At 44.7% G+C, this 25,013-nt stretch overlaps 1 protein-coding gene across 2 annotated transcripts in view; it reads left to right on the forward strand.

Moving 5' to 3' along the window:
• Nucleotides 1-25,013, forward strand: part of LOC146862312 (uncharacterized) — a 296,683-nt gene that overhangs the window by 184,912 nt on the left and 86,758 nt on the right. For both annotated transcript variants that reach the window (XM_085641506.1, XM_085641507.1), the window contains exon 6: nucleotides 15,580-15,669. In XM_085641506.1, coding sequence (XP_085497632.1) covers nucleotides 15,580-15,669 — 90 coding nt within the window. The remainder of the gene's footprint in view (nucleotides 1-15,579; nucleotides 15,670-25,013) is intronic.

Below are 25,013 nucleotides of genomic sequence, written 5' to 3' on the forward strand. Positions count from 1 at the left end.
AAGGGCTTATTGCACGTAAGTCACAGTGACTGTACAAGTGTTAAGAAATAATAATATACAGAGCTTAAATAAAATGTAGGTATTTATCAGGCACTGATAGACATGGCACCATTGGCGTGGGTCTCCCTTACATTTTTTGCTGTTGCCTCCTGTATTTTTGCTATATGTTTTGCTGTCTAGATGCTTTGTGCACTTTGCCACTGCTATTCAGTGCCAACGTGCAAGTGCTCCCTATTGTAAAGTATAGTGTTGGATTAGTGACTCCATGATTGGTTCATTTGATTTAATTGTCTCAGGGATACAAGACTTCACCACCAGCTCCCCTGAATTCTCTTGCTGTAGAATTCTACCTGCAGAGAGGTACCTACAGTTTTTTGGGCCCTCTGAGAAGACAGCGAGTTGCTGGGAGCTGGAAGCGCGATGCAACGAGGAGAAGCGTGTCGCCGTCGCAGCAGTTGCTATCGCATCGTAGAAGAAGAGTGCCACCGCTGCAGCTGTTTGCCGTCACATCATCGACGTAGCGCGTCGCATCACCGGAGAAGCGTGTTGCCGCCGCATAGGTCGCCAACGCATCACGGAAGAAGCATGTCGCAGGGCCTGTCGCGGCTCAGAAGTTACCAAGTTCACCGCACGGCCGTCGGGCATGCACGCATCACATCCAATGTTGTCGCATCGCATCGAGATGCCCTTTCCTCGCATCGCACCGGATCGTCGCATCGCATCGAGGCGTCATCTTGCCGCATCGCACCGGATCACAGTAAGAAACCGATGCATCACATCCTCTCCGGTAAGGAACCGATGTATCACCTCCCCTGCGCTGCAGTAAGGAACCAACGCATCACCTCCCCCGAAGCAAGGAACCGACGAATCACCTTCCCTGCGACCCTTTTGTTTGTATTGCGTGACGCATCCAAGGTACTTTGAGAGTAAAGTGTCGCATTTACCATCTACATTGAACTAAGCTATTTCTACCATTTTAAAGTCTATTTTTGAGTACAGAATTGTGGATTTTTGTCGTTTGGTCTTGTGTTAAATCTAGTAAAGATTACTTGTTTTTCTAAACTGGTGTGGTGTCCATTTGTAGTGTTTTCACCGTATTACTGTATATGTTCACAAATGCTTTACACACTGCCTCTGAGATAAGCCTGTCTGCTCGTGCCAAGCTACCCAGGGGGTGAGCAGGGGTTATTTTAGAAGTGCACCCCCTTACCCTGACTAGAAGCAAAGGACTCTATTTGGTCAAAGGTACCTACCTCTGCCAACTAGAGACCCCCAGTTCTCACAGGCACTAATTCCTGCAGTGAAGGACTTTGCTCACATGGCTCTGCACTCATATTATTGTGCACATATTCGTCACAAAGTTTGTCTTCCCTAATCAACTTAAAATAAAACACACAGTTTGTCTTCCCTAATCAACTTAAAATAAAACACACTAGATGGTTAGGCTAGCTACATTACAAGCATAGAACAATACATTGAATATTCAAATCTAGAAGCCTCCCTCTTTCTTTTCATTTAAGATTTGTAGCCTGCTTAATGAGAAAACAAATTCTTACTCAGCAGGCCCAGTCATCATCAAACTCATCAGTTCTTTACCAAAATCATTTAACTAAAATAGTCACAAAAGAAAAGCTATATCTTGACTGCAATCAAGAAAGTATTTTTACATGTGGTTTTGTGAAAGAGCAAGGCTCAACTTTTTGAATTCCAATATTCTTTAATCACAAGAGAGTAAACACAATTTAAAACAAGCTTAGGCAAATCTGAGTTGAACCTGCAAAAGGAATAGGCTTCTGTTTGATTGATGAACTGGAACCAACAAATAAGCATCTTTCAAATCCAGCTTTGCTAACCAATTTTCTCTCTGAATGGAGTTGTTAGAACTGGAGTTTCTGGTTGTCAGGGTATGCACCCTGTACAAACAGGAACCACCAGCCTAGTCAGGGTAAGCTAGATACACCCTAAAGATAACCTGTGCTCACCCTCTCGTAGCTTGACGCAGAACAGTCCGGCTTATCTAAAGAGGCAATGTGTAAAGTATTTGTGCAACCCACACACACAGAAACACAATGAAAACACCATAAAAATATTCCAAACAGGGTTAGAAAAATAGATTATATTTTTGAGTAAAACAAGATGAAAACTGCAAAAATCCAATGAGTAGAACCGGAGTTACGAATTTTCTAAAGAATAAATCAAAAAGTAGTGCTTAGAAGCAAGTAGCACTTAGGCATTACTTGAGGTTGCGCTAGACCGGGGTAAGTCCAAAGTTCAGACCGACCATGATGGGGGGCAGGCTGGCTACAGTACTCACACAGGTTGCCTAGAAAAAGTACCTTCGATGGAGCAAGCATCGATGTTAAAGCTTCGATGTGTCAGATCCGATCCTCACAGGCGATGGAGATGTCCTCAACAAACCACTTTACTGCATCATCATTGAGTCATGATGTCTGTCGTCATCCAGCCGTGCAGTCTGTCAAAGCAATGTCGTTGATCAGTTCCTGCGTCTACGTCGAAGGGCAATGCATCGATTCTGATTGGTGCAATTCATCACTTCATTAATTTTGATGGTTCTGAACAACAAAAGTCACCTTTCAAGGGCCCAGGACTGGATTGGCACCACTTGGCAGGGCTGTACTCACAGATGGCAGAGTCCAGGTGCTGTTGCAGTGTTGAAGTAAGTCTTTGATGGCCCTGAGACTTCAGAACATGTAGTAAGCCAGCAAGCCATTGGAGTCACTCTGTGTTCAAGTGAGAAGGCAGCAGGGCAGTACAGCAAAGCAGAAAAATAGTTCTTCCAGGGCAGCAGTCAAGCAGAGTTGCAATCCTTGAAGCACAGCAGTCCTTACTCCTGGCAGAGTTCTTCACAGGTCCAGTAGAGTACTGTCTTTGTAGGCTTAGAGCCCTAGTACTTATACCTAGTTGTGCCTTTGAGGTGGGGGTGACTTCAAAGCAGGCACTTGAATAGCACAGGTCCCCCTTTCTTCCTGCCACTGGCTCCAAACTATCAGTAGGGGGTAATAAGCCCTTTGTTTTCAAAACATGACACTGCCAATGCAGTGTCAGCCCCCCCTCTCTCGTCCTGCCCAGGAAGAGTTATCAGAATGCAGATTAGTTCTCTGTCACACGACCCTTCCTGTGTTTGTGGCTGTCTGGAGGGAATGCACAAAGTATAGCTGTCACCCACCTCGACATGTATTGGAGGCAGACTGCAAAGAACACAGAGCAGTAAGAGCAGACAATAGAAACCCTCGTGGTTTGTGGTCAGTGAGCAGAGAACATTTTTGTCTCCATAGTTAAGTTGCAAACTGTCTAGTTGCCTACACAAAAGCTAGTGCCTCCCTCTCAACAGTGCTGTAGTTTCGTTCAGCCAGAGACAAGCACCATGAGGCAAATGCCATCTACCATCTGAGACAGGATCGCAGTGAATCCTACACCATTAGCATCCACAGTTACAGTTGACATCACATCATCCCTAAAATCTTTGAATGCAGTGGCTTTGGCAATCAATCTCTTCTATCTCTTGAATGCTTCACATTCTTCGGCATCCCAAACAAACTTCTGACCCTTACATAACAGCCTTCTGAGAGGTTCAGTTAGTAGGGCAAAAGTTTCAATGAACCCGGAATAATACTTGCACATGCCTAGGAATGATCTAAGTTGTTCTTTATCCACTGGCTCATGACTTTCTCTAATCGCATTTGCCAAGTCTGCATTATGTCTGATGCTAGCCCCGACAGCCCATGTTCAAGGTACTCTACTTCCGGCACAATAAAGTGTCATTCTTCCTCTTTACTGTAAGTCCCTGAACCCTCAGGGTATGTAGCACATTGCTCAAATTTGAAATGATCTTCCTAATTTTAGGTGAACACCAGAATATCGCTGTGGTATGCCATCACCTCTTTGTTGCTTCCAAACAGCTGAGATATCGACTTATGGAAAACTGACGCGGCTGCATCAAAGCCAAATGGGTTATGCTGGAACCTAGACGCACCAAAGGGGGTGTTGAATGCAGTCAGCGATTTGGACTTTTCATCCAATTATACTTGGTGATAGGCTGCCCTCAGGTCTATTGTGGCAAGATCTCTGACACTACCCAAATGAGCCAGCCTTTCCTGGATCTTGGGGAGGAGAAACAGTCCACCAAAACATTTCTGTTTGAAGATCTGAGATTAACACATAACCTCGTCTCCCCATCCACAACAATAGGAAAAATCCATTGGGAGGAGTCAATTGGTTCTATGGCCCCCACAAATAGTCCAAATGCACCTTCAGTTGACCTCTTACACTCAATAGGCGGAGTTTTTTTGCACCACTGGTATCACATTCTTCTTCAAAATAATCTCATGCTTGAACACCTTAACTAATCCCAATCTGCCCTCAAAAAGCGCCTTGTGTGAATCAAGCAAGTCATTCACTTATTGAGGCAAGGAGGGGACAGGAGCAACTAGAGAACTAGGACATTCAGTGCCCGGTCTTAAAAGCATGCCAAAAGCACCTTGGTCTCTCCAACCTGGAATGTTGTACTGCTTCCTAGCCACATACACTTTGGTAGACATTGACCGGTCCTGGAAAGTGATTGTTTCCGGAAAGTACCACATCCTTTCAATCCTAAGCCCCCCAAATGCCACTGTATGTAAATATGGAGGGGACAAATAAATTGCACTCCATTCTTTATCAAACAACTTATCCATATCAATAGTTATAGGCGAACCTCAATCTGTAACTGTTACCTTCACCTCCCCTATAGGATTGTCATACACTGGATCACCACACTTGCGAAATGCCCCACTTTCTTGCACTTTAAATATGTTTTACCCAAAACTGGCATCCTTTAAAGTTTGCCAAGTGTGTTTTTGTCCCACACCTGAAACATGAATTGGTTGCATAACCTATCAGCAAGTAAAGGTGTGGGAATGATGGAATTCTCCATGACTATGACAAATTGTGACTGAAAAATTAAAATACATTGACTTTGACAGTGGTCAAAATAGTGTGAGAACCAACAGTGAGAATCAGTGAACCGTGAATACAGAATTCTCAAAATATAAGAGCGTAACAAAGTCTGAGAATATAGTTAGCAAAATTTGAATAGAGTCGGCAGATCACTGTACCAATGACTCTCAACCAATGCAGAAAGTAAAACCCTCAGAGTGAGCGGATCATTGCTAACCATCAGCACCACAGTGTTGTTGCAAGCTGCCAGTGACATTAGCTCCCCTGACCTCCAGAATACATAGCTTAGCACTATTGTTATGGCAGTATATGAAAAGCAAAGACAATAACAGGAGACCGGCTTGGAATTAATTGATCATTGTGATCGTCGCAGCCTGGAAGTGATTTTAAAATTGATGTGCTGATCACTGTTGTCAGCAGGTGAAGATGTTGCACTACAAAACGGAAGTAGAAGCTCAGTAACCCAGGTAATGTATTGTGCACACAAACATTGCCTGCCATCAAGTTGGTGCTAAAGTAAGACGAAAAGAAGCCAGCCATCCAGGTAAGGCGAGCTATCCTTAAATTACCACTTCAAACATAATAGGAAGCGCAGACACTGCAGAAACAACATAACGAGTGAGCACACCCGTGTCTTTTCGCCGCTCGCAATTCCAATTTCAGAGGCAGATCTACAAGAAAGTGCCGCAGCGCTGCACCAAAAGCTCTTTGGATGTGCCACGGTGCGGAACTTTCAGGGCACAGGAATGCGACATATTTACAATGATATGTCGCATTCCTGTGCTCTCCCCTGCGCTGGCGCACAAACAGCTGCCATGCGCCGGCACAGGCACCCCATGGTGCAAGGAGGCCTGCACCATGGGGAGATTGTTTTTGTGCAGGAAGGGGCACCTTCCCACACAAAAACAATCACTACAGGCATTTTCCTCTTTCAATGCATGCTGTAGAATGCAGCAGGCATTGAAAGAGGAAAAAACTAGGAGAAATGAAAACATTTCTCCTCATTGCGCCTGGCTATGCCACAAACTGACGCATTTCCAGATTTACGATTTCTCGTAAATCTGAAAATGTGTTTGGTTCCATGGGTGTTGTGTGGGAACACCCACAGCAACACCCATGGAATGCTCCTTTCACGCAATGTGCTGCGTGTAAAGGGGCCATATTTACAAGGACAGGAAAAGCCACGCAGGGTGGCTTTTATTGTCCTTGTAAATATGGGGCAGAGAAATGCGCTGCCAGTGTGTCACAAAAAGTGACATACTGGAAGCGCTAGGGGCTTGTAAATCTGCCCCTTAGTCTTTTGAAAAAAACAACAGTTGATGGACAGAATGCAGAACAATGTCATACATTCACCCCAGTACAGAGATCTGGGCCTAAATCCATCGTTTATTTGCTCACCATGCCATTCCAGTTTGAACCCAGCTATATGCAAATCACTCTTGACCCTGTGCCTCATGGGAACAGTCCAGCCCGAACTGCCAAGCCAGGTCCTCCCTGGACTGGAAAACAAGCATCTTAGGACCGGTTTCGGGTATTCACCCTTTTCAGCCAGGATAGCTTGATTCCAGTGGCATGGAGAGCAAAGGACCCACGTCTGGGCATACCCGTCCCACTCACGGTGACAAATGCAAAAACAACAGTTGATGGACAGAATGCAGAACAATGTCATACATTCACCCCAGTACAGAGATCTGGGCCTAAATCCATAGTTTGTTTGCTCACCATGTCATTCCAGTTTGAACCCAGCCATACGCAAATCACTCATGACCCTGTGCCTCATGGGAACAGTCCAGCCCGAACTGCCGAGCCAGGTCCTCCCTGGACTGTATAAAAAGCATCCGAGGACCGGTTTCGGGGTTTCACCCCTCTTCAGCCAGGATAGCTTGATTCCAGTGGCATGGAGAGTACGGGACCCACGTCTGGGCATACCCGTCCCACTCAGGGTGACAAATGGAAAAACAACAGTTGATGGACAGAATGCAGAACAATGTCATACATTCACACCAGTACAGAGATCTGGGCCTAAATCCATCGTTTTTTTGCTCACCATGCCATTCCAGTTTGAACCCAGCCATATGCAAATCACTCTTGACCCTGTGCCTCATGGGAACAGTCCAGCTCGAACTGCCAAGCCAGGTCCTCCCTGCACTGTAAAAAAGCATCCTAGGACCGGTTTCGGGGTTTCACCCCTCTTCAGCCAGGATAGCTTGATTCCAGTGGCATGGAGAGTACGGGACCCACGTCTGGGCATACCCGTCCCACTCAGGGTGACAAATGCAAAAACAACAATTGATGGACAGAATGCAAAACAATGTCATACATTCACCCCAGTACTGAGATCTGGGCCTAAATCCATTGTTTTTTTGCTCACCATGCCATTTCAGTTTGAACCCAGCCATATGCAAATCAGTCTTGACCCTGTGCCTCATGGGAACAGTCCAGCCTGAACTGCCAAGCCAGGTCCTCTCTGGACTGCAAAAAAGCATCCTAGGACCGGTTTCGGGGTTTCACTCCTCTTCAGCCAGGATAGATTGATTCCAGTGGCATGGAGGGTACGGGACCCACGTCTGGGCATACCTGTCCCACTCAGGGTGACAAATGCAAAAACAACAATTGATGGACAGAATGCAAAACAATGTCATACATTCACCCCAGTACTGACATCTGGGCCTAAATCCATCGTTTTTTTGCTCACCATGCCATTCCATTTTGAACCCAGCCATATGCAAATCAGTCTTGACCCTGTGCCTCATGGGAACAGTCCAGCCTGAACTGCCAAGCCAGGTCCTCCCTGGACTGGAAACACGCATCCAAGGACCGGTTTCGGGATTTCACCACTCTTCAGCCAGGATTGCTTGATTCCAGTGGCATGGAGAGTATGGGAGCCACGTCGGGGCATACCCGTCCCACTCAGGGTGACAAATGCAAGAAACAACAGTTGATGGACAGAATGTAGATTAATGTCATACATTCACCCCAGTACAGAGATCTGGGCCTAAATCCATCGTTTTTTTGCTCACCATGCCATTCCAGTTTGAACCCAGTCATATGCAAATCACTCTTGACCCTGTGCCTCATGGGAACAGTCCAGACTGAACTGCCAAGCCAGGTCCTCCCTGGACTGTAAAAAAACATCCTAGGATCGGTTTTGGGGTTTCACCCCTCTTCAGCCAGGATAGCTTGATTCCAGTGGCATGGAGAGTACGGAACCCACGTCTGGGCATACCCATTCCAGTCAGGGTGACAAATGCAAAAACAACAGTTGATGGACAGAATGCAGAACAATGTCATACATTTACCCCAGTGCAGAGATCTGGGTCTAAATCCATCGTTTTTTTGCTCGCCATGCCATTCCAGTTTGGACCCAGCCATATGCAAATCACTCTTGACTGTGTGCCTCATTGGAACAGTCCAGCCCGAACTGCTAAGACAGTTCCTCCCTGGACTGGAAAAAAGCATCCTAGGACCGGTTTTGGGGTTTCACCCCTCTTCAGCCAGGATAGCTTAATTCCAGTGGCATGGAGAGTGCGGGACCCACGTCTGGGCATACCCGTCCCACTCAGGGTGACAAATGCAAAAACAACAGTTGATGGACAGAATGCAGAACAATGTCATACATACACCCCAGTACAGAGATCTGGGCCTAAATCCATCATTTTTTTACTCACCGTGCCATTCCAGCTTGAACCCAGCCGTATGCAAATCAGTCTTGACTTGGCAGTCCAGGCTGGACTGTTCCCACAAGGAACAGGGTAAAGACTGATTTGCATATGGCTCGGTCAAAACTGGGGTGGGGTGGTGAGCAAAAGAATGATGGATTAAGCCCAGATCCTTGTGACTGGGGGTAAATGTTTGCATTGGCCAGCATTCCGTCTATCAATTGTTTCTTTTGCACATGTCGCCCTAAGTGGGAAGGGTATGCTCAGACGTAGGTCCCGTGCTCACTACACCACTGGATTCAAGCTAGCCTGGCTGAAGAAGGGTAATGGCCTGAAACCGGTCCCAGGGTGCTTGTTTCCGGTCCAGGAAGGACCTGGGGGCATATTAACAAGGGCTTTATCTCCGCTTTTTTGGCTTTAAAAGCCAACGAAGTGGAGATAAAAATATTGCCCTATCAACAACAGGGTGCTAACATGCAAAATCGCATGTTAGCATCCTTTTTAACTACGCTTCCCTTTGCATCTCTAATGAGATGCAAAGTGGGCCTTCTATTATCGAGCTTCACGCTAACCCTGTAAGAGACAAAAAAAGCAGCGCTAACCACGGTTAACGCTGCTTTTTTACGTCTCCTAATTTTCAGACTTAGCCATGTAATCCAATGGGAGGTGGATTACATGGCTAAATCCACCATGGGCTATCAACAAGGATATCCCTATCCTTGTAGTTTTATCGCTGCATTACCAGCGATAACCTCCCAAAATGCCGCTATCGCTGGATTTTTTATTGCCTAGGCGGTTAGTGTTGTTAACCCCTTCTGTGCCCATGACGTGCTGGGCACGTCATGGAGCACAGTCGCGCTGTGCCCATGACGTGTCCAGCATGTCATGAGGCATTCCCTGAGGGATTCCCTTTCATTCAAAATAGCCTCGGGAGAGCTTCCCCAGCTCCCGAGGCCCCCCTGCCTTTCACTGTAATGACGATCGGCGCGCACGTCGCGCCGACGTCATTCCAGTGAAAGTGAAACTGAAATGAGCCAAGAGGTTCATTTCAGTTTCACTTTTTACGTGCTCAGGGGGCTATCTCAGCCCCCTGAGCACGTAGAAAGACGGGAGAGGTATCGTTGGAAAGGGGAGAATCTCCCCTTTCCAATGGTACCCCTCCCCAGTGGATCCCTGCTTGGGGATCACCACAGGAGGGCGATCCCCAAGCAGGGATCCACCCACTAGATACCAGGGAGGGGGGAGCGGCCCCTTGGGCAAGGGCCTTTGCTCCCCCCAATTAATTTTGGCAACATTTAGTCTTTTTGCCCCCCCTGGGGGGCAGATGGGGGCAGTAGCCCCCAATCTGCCCCCCCAGGGGGCAAAAAGCCCACTAGACACCAGGGAATTAAAAAAAAAAAATACCCACCCCCAATTACTACAGTCTTTCTGCCCCCCCGGGGGACAGATGGGGCATTGGCCCCTAATCTGCCCCTTCGGGGGGCAGAAAGCCCACTAAAAACCAGGGATTAGTGTTTAGTTTTTTTTTAGGGTGGGGGCTGCCCGCAACGGGCACGCCAATGCCCCCACCCACCCGCCACCATTACAGCCTTTCTTTGGCCCCCAAAAAGCCCTCTAGACACCAGGGAATTTAAAAAAGAAGAATATAGGGGTGGGGGCTGCCCAAGACGGGCAGACCCATGCCCCCACCTCACCCCTCAATTACTACAGTCTTTCTGCCCCCCCGGGGGCAGATGGGGCATTGGCCCCTAATCTGCCCCTTCGGGGGGCAGAAAACCCACTATACACCAGGGATTTGTTTTCATTTTTATTTTAGGGTGGGGGCTGCCCGAAACGGGCACGCCAATGCCCCCATACACCCGCCACCATTACAGCCTTTCTGCCCCCCCTGGGGGGCAGATGGGGCACTGGCCCTAATCTGCCCCTTCGGTGGGGCAGACAGCCCACTAAACACCAGGGATTTGTTTTTAGTTTTATTTTAGGGTGGGGGCTGACACAAATTTCCTACCACCCAGCGTTCCCCCGGGTCTCCCGATAAAAACGGTGCCTCACTCGTGTGGGAGGCCTAAGGACCCGCCACGGGCAAGGGTCCAAAACGTAGTGAGGCGCACTACGTTTAGGACCCTTGCCTGTTGAGGCGCACTACGTTTTGGACCCTTGCCTGTCGCGGGTACTTGGGCCTCCCACACGAGTGAGGCACCGTTTTTATCGGGAGACCTGGGGGAACGCTGAGTGGTAGGAAATTTGTGTCAGCCCGGTGATGCCACAACTTTCCCACACCAAAATGTGTGAAAAAGGTGATTATTTCAGCTAAATTTGAGGTTTGCAGGGGATTATGGGTAAGGAAACGTTGGGGGATCCACGCAAGCCATACCTCCCTGGAACCCCCAGGGGGTCTAGTTTTCAGAAATGTGTGGGTTTAGTAGGTTTCCCTAGGTGTCAGCAGAGCTATGGTTCAAAAACTACAGCTAGGCACTTTGCCAAAAAAGGGTCATTTTTCGCAGTGAAATTGAGGTGTGTCCACGTTGCGTTTTGCGCCGTTTCCTGTCGCGAGCACTAGGCCGACCCACACAAGTGAGGTACCATTTTTCTCGTAAGATTTTGGGGAACGCGGGGTGGGTGGAAATTTGTGGACCCACGCAGATTCCGGAACTTTCCACGACAGAAATGTGGGGAAAATGTGTTTTTTTTGACAATTTTTTAGGTTTACAAGGGATTCTGGGTAACAGACCCTGGTGGGAGGCAGTCAAGTCACCCCATCCTGGATTCCCCTGGGTGTCTAGTTTTAAAAAATGTATAGGTTTGCTAGGTTTCCCTAGGTGCCGGCAGAGCTATGGTTAAAAAACTACAGCTAGGCACTTTGCCAAAAAAGGGTCATGTTTCACAGCGAAATTGAGGTGTGTCCACGTTGCGTTTTGCGCCGTTTCCTGTCGCGGGCACTAGGCCGACCCACACAAGTAAGGCACCATTTTTCTCGGAAGACTTTGGGGAAAACTGGGTGGGTGGAAATTTGGGGATCCAAGTAGATTCCAGAACTTTCCACCACAGAAATATGGGGAAAATGTGTTTTTTTTGGCAATTTCTGAGGTTTGCAAGGGATTCTGGGTAACAGAACCTGGTGGGAGGCAGTCAAGTCACCCCATCCTGGATTCCCCTGGGTGTCTAGTTTTCAAAAATGTGTAGATTTGCTAGGTCTCCCTAGGTGCCGGCAGAGCTATGGTTCAAAAACTACAGCTAGGCACTTAGCCAAAAAAGGTTCATTTTTCGCGACGAAATTGAGGTGTGTCCATGTTACGTTTTGCGCCGTTTCCTGTCGCGGGCACTAGGCTGACCCACACAAGTGAGGTACCATTTTTCACGGAAGACTTTGGGGAACGCGGGGTGGGTGGAAATTTGTGGATCCACGCAGATTCCAGAACTTTCCACCAGATAAATGTGGGGAAAAAGTGTTTGTTTGGCAATTTTTTAGGTTTGCAAGGGATTCTGGGTAACAGAACCTGGTGGGAGGCAGTCAAGTCACCCCATCCTGGATTCCCTTGGGTATCTAGTTTTCAAAAATGTATAGGTTTTTTAGGTTTCCCTAGGTGCCGGCAGAGCTAGGGGTAAAAAACTACAGCTAGGCACTTTGCTAAAAAAGGGTAATTTTGCATTGTGAAAATGTGGTGTGTTCACGTTGGGTTTTGAGCCATTTCCTGTTGTGGGCACTATGCCTACCCCTACAAGTGAGGTACCATTTTTATCGGGAGACTTAGGGTAATTCAGATTTGTAAAGGAACTGTTATTACCTATTGACTTTCGATGCATTTCTGCCTTCCAAATAAAAGACATTGTGTAAAAAAGAAGCCATTCTAAAAAATGACTGATAATTCTCATGCTAGTATGAGTATTCCCAATTTCGGAAATGTGCAAATATCTACTGTTTCTAAACTCTATATTTTGTTCCCATTTCAGAAATACATAGGTGTCTTTCATACCGATTTTTCCATGTACACATTTTTACAGAATAATTACTATATACCCGGTACATAATAAAAAACCATTGCAAGTTGCTGCTCAGTTTTTGGCTCTGGGTTCGTCGGGTTCTTGGTGAACCTACAAGTCCTATATATCCCCACAACCAGAAAGGTCCAGCGGATGTAACTGTATATTGCTTTCAAAGAGCTGTTATAATTAGAAGAAGTTACAGGTGAAAACGTTGACACAAAAGTCTTTTTTATTCAACAAATTTTCAATTTATCCTATATTTAACTGTTAGTTTCTATTAAAAAACCTTGATGGATCTACACAAATGACCCCTTGCTGAATTCAGAATTTTGTCTACTTCTCTAAAATGTATAGCTTTCCAGGATCCATTATTGCTTTTGTACCCATTTCTACCATTAACTGGAAGGAGGTGAAAAAGCACAAAAAATAGCAAAAATTGGCTATGTCCCAGAAAAATGAAAAAATTGTGTAAAACATTTTGGGTTTCTGACAAAAGTCTGGTATCCCCTAAAAGATGGGAAAATGGTGATTTCAGCCCCACAAACCCTTTTTTGATAACACTTGCAGGGAAAAAACCCAGAAGCTTTCATTTGCAGCCCGTTTTTCCCATTTTCCCCCCAAAAAACCTAAATTTTGCTGTATTTTGGCTCATTTCTGTGACCCCTCCAGGGAAATCCACAAACCCTGAATACCTTCAGAATCCCCATGATGTTGGAAGAAAAGGACACAAATTTGGCGTGGATACCTTATGTGGTCAAAAAGTTACAGGGGCCTCAGCGCGCACTACCCCAAATAGCCCAAAAAGGGCGTGGCACAGGAGGGCAAAAGGCCTGGCAGCGAAGGGGTTAATAACGTGATAACCAGGCGATATTATCCAGCGATAGCGGGCGTTAAAATTGTTAAAAAATTGCGTTAATTTTCCCTTTTCCTTGTTAATATGCCCCCTGGTTTGGCAGTTCAGGCTGGACTGTTCCCACAAGGAACTGGGTCAAGACTGATTTGCATATGGCTGGTTCCAAACTGGGGTGGTGTGGTGAGCAAAAGAATGATGGGTCCTTGTGACTGGGGGTGAATGTTTGCATTGTCCAGCATTCCGTCTTTTTTTACGAGCCTACCCCGCTGCTCACACTTCTCATTACTAACACCATCTGAGCACACACAGCGTTTGCCAGTGCGCAGGTTAAAGAATATTACACCTGCTAGTCCGCCTGTAAAGTGGCAGACACATAACACCAATGAAGGCACGTGAGCTCCTGGCCCCCGAATGACGTGCGACTTATATTCCGTTCCGGCACCAGATAACAGAACTGCTGACCTTTTACATCAAGCAGCAAATGTAAAAATGGACAAAGCGAAGGCTATTTAATATAAAATAATACAATTACGGAATGGAAATTTGGAAATAATAATCAAATATTACGTAAAAGCCATATACAATATGCAAACCTAATGAGTACAAATGAAGAAGAAAAGCGAAACTGTACTTATCTCTGCTAGAGCAGCAAAGACGAATGGGTTTGCTGCTCTGCAGAGATGATTATAAATACTGTCGTATTGTGATTGGTGCTGCGATAATGAGGTCATAGGGGCATATTATCAAGACAGGCGATAACATTTTTGCCGCTTTAACGGCAGAAAACTGCCGCTAAAACGGCGATAATGGGCTTGATAATATGCTCTATGGAATTCCAATTGAAGCCCATGTTAGACTAACATGGGCTTCAATTGGAATTCTCTGCGGCAAGAAAGGATATTGCAGTCTACTTTGGGTTAGTCCTTTGTTCAAAGCTTGGCCTCCAAAGACTCTATGGTGTCACTGTGTAATGAGTTATTAATAAAGAACAGCACTGTCCAATTACCTTTCAGTTTCAACAAGCTTGCTCAAACCTAATAGATTCGAGAACCATCTGCATTTGTGCAGCAATATATTGGCAGACTGCAAGAGACCCTCTTCTTGCGTGGCTCAGACATCTACGTGAATTATGCTACACTAGGCTTCACGGTGATTACGTCATGACGATTAGAATGACAGTTTGGAAAGTAGAAAGAGTTGAAGCCTTTTAATCCAAAGCCGTTACTAATGGAAAAGTGTTTTATTACAGAGAGGATGCGAGGTTGGGTGATTTCAAAACTTACACGCAGTGCACTTCCTACTCCACCAGGAATCAAACATGTTGGAGCCATAAAAAAAAAAAAGTTTTGCTTACATTGTTTGAAAGTTCTGCTCACAATAATTGGCTTATCAGTCATGCTATAATAGAGAGGAAAACAAAATGGCAGCCTTGGCACCTCTTGAAAGATGTTCATTTACAATGGTAAACTCCACAGTGAGTTTACCCTCCCTCCTACCAACAGAAAATATGGCACCACAAGCAGCCGATCCGGCTACCTGAAGCTAGGGCGAGAGTATTAACACAAGCATGAGCCAGTTTTTTCAGTCCCATCCTAAAGATGGTGGGGTATATGATCAAGACAGGCGATAAAGTTATCGCCGCTTTAGCGGCTGAAAACGGCCGCTAAAACGGCGATAATGGGCTTGATAATATGCTCTATGGAATTCCAATTAAAGCTCAGGTTAAATGTCCTTCACATCTAACATGGGCTTCTATTGGAATTCTCTGCGGCATATTTTCAAGCCCATTATCGCCGTTTTAGCAGCAGTTTTCTGCCGCTAAAGTGGCGATAATTTTATCGCCTGTCTTGATAATATGCCCCTAAGTGAGACTGAGCAAGCCTGCCGTTTACGTCTAGGCTGAAGTCCATTGTACAATAAGGCGTTGAAGGCGCCTTTTATTTCTACACTTTTCCTTACTCAAATCACCTTTGCGTTGGAGTCCACTCACCTGCCTCCAGTCTCACTGCTTGACCACACACAAATCCTCCCTTGGGGGCTGGTGTTCGGTAGTTGTTGGAGCCAGACTTATTATTTCCAGATTCGGACTTAGATGTGGACACTAACCATGTTTTGTTTACTTTTCAGAATTCTGAAGACGCCAGGATTAGAAGATTGGAAAATCAGTTGCACAATGTGACAGAGGATTTGAAGACCCTTCAAAAGCGGCTGGAAGAGGTTGGTTTTGTGTCAATTGCAGATGTCACATTTTATATTGAAAGTACTAATTCAAAGCTCTTTGGGGCATATCAACAACAACCGACGATAATTATCGCTAAGCGCACTTAGCGCTAGGATAATTATGGCCGGCTAGCGTTGATTTTTATCGCTGAGATAGCGTGCTATTAGCAACGCTTATCTCAATAGCGATAAAAATCCTCACGCTAAGGGGCTAACGTGAGATTATCGCTGGAAACCCAGCGATAATCTCACGTTAGATTGTTGATAGGGACAGACAAACTTAGCCATGATATCCTCCTCCCTTAGGATATCATGGCTAAGTCAGAAAAATACCAGACGTAAAAAAGCAGCGTTAACCGCGGTTAGCGCTGCTTTTTTTGTCTCTAACTGGGTTAGCGATATTCTTGATAATAGGAGAAATAATAGGAGAAATGTCGCTAAACATTCTCCTATTATTTTACTCTGGAACGCCCCCTTTGCATCTCATTAGAGATGCAAGGGGAAGCGTAGAGTAAAAGGGTGCTAACATGCAAGTTTGCATGTTAGCACCCTATGGTTGATAGGGTGCTAGTTTTATCTCTGCTTTTTTGGCTTTTAAAGCCAAAAAAGCAGAGATAAAGCCCTTGTTGATATGCCCCTTTATTTGTCACAGGAATGCAAAGCGATACAAAGTGCTGATTAAAAAAAAAAAATCTGATTTAGACAAATGCACTAAGTAACAAATTGCCATTTCCCTGCTATTCTGTGAATCCATCATCAGTCGGTTTACAACCATCCTATTTTAGCATGGCTACAGTAATTCTCTTGGTTCTCGTTATGCCAGTGGTAATCCTTCTGGTGGCTAATTTACCTTAGACCTGGAATATACAAATTAATATTACTACAGTTCTCAAAATGACTTGCTAGGCATCCAGTTTTTCACATATTAATCAATGTTTACTTATATGTAGCATGATAGTTCTCTAAAAGTTTTATTATTATAATTTGGTACCTGGAAGTTAGTAAAAGCATCTGCGTCACAGCTGAAGGAGTATTTTGAGGTGTGCTTAGGCGGACATCAATATTTGAAAATGGAATATCTGTTTCTTGTCACTGGGCCTATGAAGGTGAGGTGAGTAAAACCTTCGGGGTCTATGGAAGCCACCTTCGGATTTTTGCTTAGTACCCTTGAAAGTAAATGTTTTCTTTCTATTGTTTTTATTTACTTAACATAGAGGAAACACGCATTTCATTAAATAAAAGAGGACAAGGGTCGAATTTGTACTTCCCGAGTCCACCATTGCTCTCCATTTTTGATCCATCTCAGAAAGGATTAAAGAGGAACCATAGTACCGAGCCGGCACTGATTGCGGCGGCAGATTCTATTTGGCGTCAAGTGGATCAGGGAGACACGGCTATTCTAGTTATGCTTGATTTCTCCGCAGCCTTCGACACCATATCTCCACTTCGGCTGGTGCAAAGACTGCGTGATGGTGGGCCAACGAGAGATTCTGCATTAAACCTCTTTGAATCCTTTTCGGTGAACAGGACTCAATCTGTGAGCTGCGGGGACTTCAGAGCCATATCTTTCCAGCTGCCATGTGGTGTCCCACAAGAGTCCTCCCTTAGTCCCACCTTATTCAATTTATATGTGGCTCCTCTGGCAAAACTTGTACTTTCCTTTGGTTTTCAGGTATTGTCCTATGTGGACGATACCCAAATTATTATCTCCATATCCGGTGATTGGGGAGGAGTAGCAGACAAGATCAGAGCCTGTATGGTTGAAATCAGCAATTGGATGCATCAGAACTGGCTTAAAATGAATGCCAAGAAGAAGGAGATTGTGGTCTTAAGGGCAGAGAATTCGGTTTGGTCTGACCATTGGTGGCCTGAGACCTGTGGGCCATTACCCATGCTGGGGGCCTCTGCTAAAAATCTGGGGGTTGATATTTGATCACACCCTCTAATTTGATTCTCAGGTCAACAGAACAGTGAACTCCTGCTTCTGGCTTATTAAGAGCTTGAAGAAGATCTTTCTCTTTCTTCCTAAGGAGCTAAGAGTCCCAGTGGTCATTGCGCTTATAACATGTCACTTTGACTACTGTAACGCCCTGTATTTGAATGCCAGCTAGTGTTCGCTCAATAAACTGCAGGTCACCCAGAATGGGGCTACTAGGTTAGTGTTGGGTGTTCCTGAACATCTCTTAGTGAAGTAGGGAGTGTGGACTCTTCATTGGCTCCCAGTGAGGAAGAGGTTGATTTTTAAAGTCATGTGCTTGGTTTACAAGTCCCTCAACCAGCAGGGCTCTTGCTATTTGAGAACCGCCTTCAATTGATATCTTCCTAACAGAGTGTTGAGATTGGATAGTAAGAGGAACGTGTTTTTACCCAGGTTCTGGAAGACGAGGTGGGGTGATCATGCCTTTTCTGTTGCTGCTACCATTCTACGGAACATGCTCTCTTCTCATATTGTGAGCCTTAATACTTATTGTGTCTTCCGGAGGCACTTAAAAACCTGGCTTTATTTCGCAACCTTAATTGCCTCTGCTGGTCTCCATAATTTGCTCCTGCCAGTTATAGTGCTTTGATTCCGCTTTGGTTTTATGCGCTTTACAAATTCTAAATTCCATGACAAGAAACTCCAAGCTGATGTGCTTGGGTTTTCCAGACAGGAGCTATTGGAGTCACTAGAAATCAGAGCCGCATTTCCCCTTATTGTCAGCTAAAGACAGCTTATCAACACTCTGTGTTCATTGAATATAAGTGCAATGGCTCAAATGTAACTTCTCAACACTCTCTTAGGCTTAGCATGGTTCACTACTTTGAAAATGAAAAAATAGGCATTTTTCCTGGCACCTCGTTGTATCCAGTAGAAAACAACTTCCCCCCTAAGACATCACTCAGTAAAGTCAATGAGGACTAGTCCCAAGTTGGTTGAGTGCCATGTGTTCTCTTCAGTTGGGATCATACAACAAGGATGACACATCTCACGTGAACAAAATGTTTAGTATATTACCAGATAAAACCTCAATATTGGCTTCTACAAAGCTATTAGGAAAAGGACCTTTTGAAAATACTGAATCGCTATGTTTTACTGATTTCCCTTCACACATTCTAACCAACTTGGTGAAAACCTGCACGCTAGATAAAACCTCTCTCCTAAAGGGAGCTGGCAGTCCCACTTGAGGACACACTGTAGGTTACATTTTCCTGATTCTTTTCAAAGATGCTCCAGGCAGGGAGGGACAACGCTTTCACAGTGAGAAACAACAAGCATTTGCAATGCAACAGGTCTCGCATTAGTTAGAGAATTTGGCATTGTTTAGATTTAGCTGGATATGTTTGCTGGTTTGTGTACTGTATGTGTTAGGGAATGGCAGGTTTATATGTGTCTGTGGAGTAAGTATAGTCTTCCCATGCCATGTTTACATTGCCAGTGAGGCTAACAGTAGACATATACACAGAGACAAACATACAGAGAGACACATGCACCAATACACACAGAAAGACAAATACACACAAACGCACACAGGGAGACAGACACGCACATAGAAACATACACACAGAGACGCACAGACAGACACGCAAACATAGAGACTGACACACGTATAGAGACGCACCCACAGAGACAGAGACACACATAGAAACAAAGATGCACACACAGAGAATAGACCCACAGACAGAGACGTACTTACAGAGACAAATGCACCCATAGAGACGCACACACAGAGACAGAGACACACACAGAGATAGAGACGCACACACAGAAAAATACACGCACACAGAGACAGAGATGTGCACCGAGAGACAGAAACACGCACATACAGATGCACACAGAGATACACAGACACACAGATACAGACACACAGACAGATAGTTTGGTAGCTAAATGGGCTAATGCATCCGCTACAGGGGCTTGTGCTTAACCTTACGATTAGAGTTGTTTTTAACTGTATCCCCACCCCTTACTGACTTTGCGCCCACAGGTGCGGATATGTTGCCCCTCTGTGTTTAAATACAGTACAAGGCAATAAAAGATAGTTATCTTGTAGGAGTAATAAAAGGTCACGGTATGTGGGGCCTGGAATGTCTACAGATAGTGTGAAATATGTGGCTGTTTGCAAAGGACGCTAAAAGTTTTAGGTAAACATGAAAGGGATATGCAAAAGTGAATTGTATTGCGTGTGAAAGAGGATTTGTTAGTTTTAATAACAAATATTATCTGAATAAGCTAAATAGATGTGTGTAAACACATTGTAAAAAAATAGCATCAAACACGTATGCTTTTTGTATGCACCATAAATAAATTGTTATTTGTACAATTAAGATGTCTTAATAATATTGCAACTTTGTAATATATAATTATTGATTTAAATGCTACTAACTGACTACGGTAGGGTAGTAACATACAATTAGCATTTTAAAAGGCAATATGTGAAAATGCCTTTATATGCGCATGTGTATCTGTAATTTAGCATATCGTGTGCATGCAAATGTAAGCATATTTATGTTACATTATTTAGTGAACAGCTTTATAGGTTAGATGCATTTTTGTATTTGTTTTAAGTGAGCGCAACGCAATGCAGTAAGGAAAGGTAATACAAAATATTAGTAATTTTGTCTTTTGTTTGTTTCTGCATTGTGTTGGGTTGTAGGATGATGTTTATCTGTAGATCTAGAAATAATACAACAGTTATTGTGTTTAGATGGACTATACCGGTGCTACTTATAGTACAGTCAGCGGATTACTATCGGACCAGCAGGCCTTTTTTGGCGACTCGCGGACCTTCCCATGCCATGTTTACATTGCCAGTGAGGCTAACAGTAGACATATACACAGAGACAAATATACAGAGAGACACATGCACCGATACACACATAGAGACAAACACACACAAATGCACACAGAGAGACAGACACGCACAGAGAAACACACACAGAGACACACAGACAGACACGCACACATAGAGACTGATACACGTATAGAGATGCACACACAGAGACAGACACACACATAGAAACAAAGATGCACACACAGAGAAGAGATCCACAGACAGAGACGTACTTACAGAGACAAATGCACACATAGAGACGCACACACAGAGATAGAGACGCACACACAGAAAAATACACACAGATAGAGACGCACACAGAGACGTGCACCGAGAGACAGAAACACGCACATAGAGAGGCACACACAGACTCAGAGATACAGAAACGCGCACACAGCAAAAAACGCACACAGACAGAGATATGCACACAAGACAGAGACATGCACACAGACACAGAAACGCACACACAGAGACAGAGGCATATAGATAAAGAAACACACACACATAGAGACAGAGACACAAACACAGACTGAGACACACAGAGATACACAGACACACAGACAGATAGTTTGGTAGCTAAATTGGCTAATGCATCCGCTACAGGGGCTTGTGCTTAACCTTACTATTACAGTTGTTTTTATCTGTATCCCCACCCCTTAGTGACCTTGCTCCCACAGGTGCGGATATGTTGAGTAATTTTAAGATGCGGCTTATGCGCACATCGACAACACAATTAAGCTCTAATTAGACTATGAGTAAGTTTGAAACAATGCGGCTTGCTGAATGTACCCAAATATTATAAATACTCCCAAAACCGCATACTAAATATATAACGTGCGTGTTGATAAAGTATATGTTTTAAGATGGTTTAAATAGGTACGTACTACAAGCCAGTCATGGGCGGCAGCGAGAGGTCAGCGCCATGGAACGGAAGTGAGATTTTCCGCACCGCACACATACGCATGCTGACTGACAGGAAGAGAGGTAAACATATCTGGCAAGATCAGGGCCGAACATATCTGACAAGATCACGGGCGAACATATCTGACAAGATCAGGGCTGAACACTACGCGGAAGAGCCCGGGATCCCCCACAACAGCCCGTTGGTCTGTCAGATCGCCGGGCAGCAAACATTGCTACGAATTCTGAATAAGCAACATTCTAAGAAGTGAATTTAAAATTAACGGTGTTGAGAAGCACGACACCCCGCGCTCACTGAACTGAATGTTGCTGGCCATGCAGGGGCGTAATACAAACTCTGACCTGCAGCGAAGGGAGGCTCCCAGCTTTTCAAAGAGGGGGGGGGTAAGCGGGCAGGCCCTTCAAGGGGGACCCTTTCAGCCCTAAAGTCATTGAATATCTGTGAGCTATGGGAGTCTTAGGAGCCCCTCATCACGTTCTGCACGGGGGCTCTTTGTTTTGCGTTAGGCTACTGTGTTCATGCTCTGAAAGCATGGTGAACTGACCATTATCTACAAAAGCCCAACAATCAAAGCGATCGTGAAAGCGATCGCTATTGTAAAACAAACACGCCCACGAGTGGTGTGCGGCCGCCACAGCGAAACATGTGGTTTCAATTATCGCGCCCGTGTCTGGGCACGATAATTGAAACCACATGGCCGGCGGTGCGCGTAATAGACACCAATAGGCCAAGGTCGGTGCAATGCGCCCGCCTTTGGCCAATTGCGTGCTGTCTGTAATAAAAAGAAGTACGCAAAGGCCAATAGCGTGGCCCGAAAGGAAAAGCACACGCACAAGCGTGTGCAATTCCTAGGGCGATTTGGAAAACCCAGCGTCTCGCGCCTAGCGTGTTGCAACGCTAGGCGCGAGACCTAAAAATGATAGACTTCTTAAAGCAAACGGTTCATTACAGATCTTAAACGTCTCTGAAATCGTCATAAGTTTCCTTTCAGAATACTCTAAACCCCTAGATGTCGTGCACATCACAACTTATTTGCCTGATGTTGTGACCTTGCCCATATCTTCTGGAGTCATCTCCTTAAATGACTGTGCAAACTGCATATTTGCCTCCGTGATGTGAATATAGTTGACGTTCTGTAAGGAATTCTGTCATACATGTTGGTGCTCAATGCATTAAAACCAGAACAGTTAAATTGGCACACATTTCAGGCAGCTGACATGTTGTTCTAAGAGCAGTTTATTTTCTCCTCGCCCCCATAATGACTGTTCCATATGTTAGAGATTAGACATAGGATTATAGCTCAAATCTCTGACCTACACCATTTTACTGGTCCCTGTATTTGCTTTTTAAGGAAGATGACTGATCATGAGAGTTGTCAATTTTAGAACAAGCTTTTCCAACAATATTTTGGTACTAGGATTGTCAGGTTTCATTCGGGTGGTTGAGTTAAGGGGCGTAGGGAAGGCAGGTGCTACAGGGACACAACCAAAGTGGTGGGGGCGGTTTGCCCCTGGTGTTGTGGGTCCGTCCTACTGTTTGCTTTAACTGAGCCAAATAAGCCTGTCTGCACTTGACTCCGCCCACAGCCAGCCCAGATGAGGCTGAGAGAAAATATCAATGAAGTAACAATTCACTGGCTTCCTACTCCTACTTTTTTGTGGTTCTCCGAATTCAGCTATGTCAATTTTATTGCCCACCCAATGGCTGCCTTGTAGCTACATTTGATTTAACCTCCTAGTAGGCATTGTAAACTAGCAAATGTATACAATTTGACTGTTTGTGTGTGTCATATAAGACTGCATTCTTTAACTGGCAGCACCGCCACTCCATGTTTTAGGAGTGAGAATTGTTTTTATCTGCAGCCTTTGACTCAGAGAAGTAAAGAGAGAAAGTGGGCGGAGGGAAAACAAATGAAAACGGGACAAAGGGAGAAAGAAGGGAAGAAAATGAACCAGAAATGGAGAGCTAAAGAAGCAGAATATTTAGGGTTGTGGAGGAAAGAGGCATGAGATGGAGTCATGAGATGGAGTCATGACTTGGCTCCTGCTATTCTGCAGAATTCTTCATCACAAGCAGTAGGCACCGTAAGGAAAGCTTTGTGCTTGTGCATTTATTGTTTAACAATTTTTCTAACACATTAAACATTGCTGTATAGTAAGTGATCTTGAAATTCTTCCACAAAATATGTGACAAAGCTCATTTATGGAGACCCTGATTTTTATTAAACCATTTCGGATTTTAGTCCTGTTCTGTAATATCGTGGGAGGGGCATATTAGAATGTCCCTGCAAATTGCACTTGGGAACGCCGGTTCTTGTTCTCATCTAATTACCTACAAGAACCTACTCAGGTCGCCAGGATCTTTTTACTTGCCTAACAGCGTAGAGGGAAGAAACACAATTATCAAATCGTATTTACCGCAATTTGACATCTCAGAAAAGAAGACTCATGATCTGGGAGGTTGACCTTTTATTATCAGCAAAAACATCTGAATATATAGGCACCTCAATACAAGGCACAAAAGATAAATGGGGACTAATACAAATGCCAGTCTACGAAGTATCCGCATACGACTAAAGATAAACAGAATTACAGCTTCCAAAAGCATCAAATACCCTATAGCAATTGTGATATCAAAATTCACAGTCATGAATTAAATCATTACTGTCCCTACTCTATTCTAAGGTGACATCCCTACTCAACATTCCCTTTCAGGTGAGGATCGCATAAAAGGTGTCAGCAGTGAAACTTCCTAAGAAGTCTTCACCATATGAGAGCTCGATCTATAATGCTCCTTTCGGTCCCTCTCCTATGTCTCGTCTGCTCAACCCACGGAGCTCTGTCCCTAATACAAAACCCTAAAAAGCTGTACACGCCCTTCAGCACACCCCTTCAGGCAGCTTCTTCCTTCAGTAGATTTCCATTTGGATCCTTTCATCTTCCTTTCCACTAATTCGACCTTGGGTCCCAGGCCTTCTATGTACCAGGAGTTGCAACTTTACATTCCAATCCATTCACTTCATGTCTGCTCCTTCTGTCTCCATTCCATTTGAACAAAGACTTATTCTAACTAACGAGCTACATGGCCTTGTACCTGCAGCCAAATGCTGGACAGAAAAAACCCCTAACATCATGAGGTTTCACAACTCTCTGCAATTTAAGCTTTGCTAAAATCCTGTCGTCCTAATAAAGCATGGCTAAAATAAACGAAGGCCTTCACTTTACATATATGGGTAGGCCTCAAGCTAAACACATTATAATTACCAATTCTAATTATTCGTCTCATTCTTAAGAGAACTACCTTCTGCGTTCCACTAACATGACTTAATGTCTCTGAATACATGACATTATTATACTAAGCATTACATATACCAATACGTTTCAGTATAACTGGTGGCCTTTCTCTTCTCTCGAGGCCTGCTTACATTTCTACTTGTCTATTTCAATGAATACATTTCCTTTATTCTTGGATAACATGCTCAGTTATATGCGGGTGCTGACTAACAATGAATATGGAGCACCCCTACAATTTTCGCATCAGCAACGCTCTATCACACTCAAGCCCAACCCTCCCAGCCACAGGCCACATGGCCAAGCAATTACGTTCAT

The sequence above is a fragment of the Triturus cristatus genome, chromosome 2_2 (genome assembly GCF_964204655.1).
Source record: "Triturus cristatus chromosome 2_2, aTriCri1.1, whole genome shotgun sequence".
Lineage (NCBI taxonomy): Eukaryota > Metazoa > Chordata > Amphibia > Caudata > Salamandridae > Triturus > Triturus cristatus.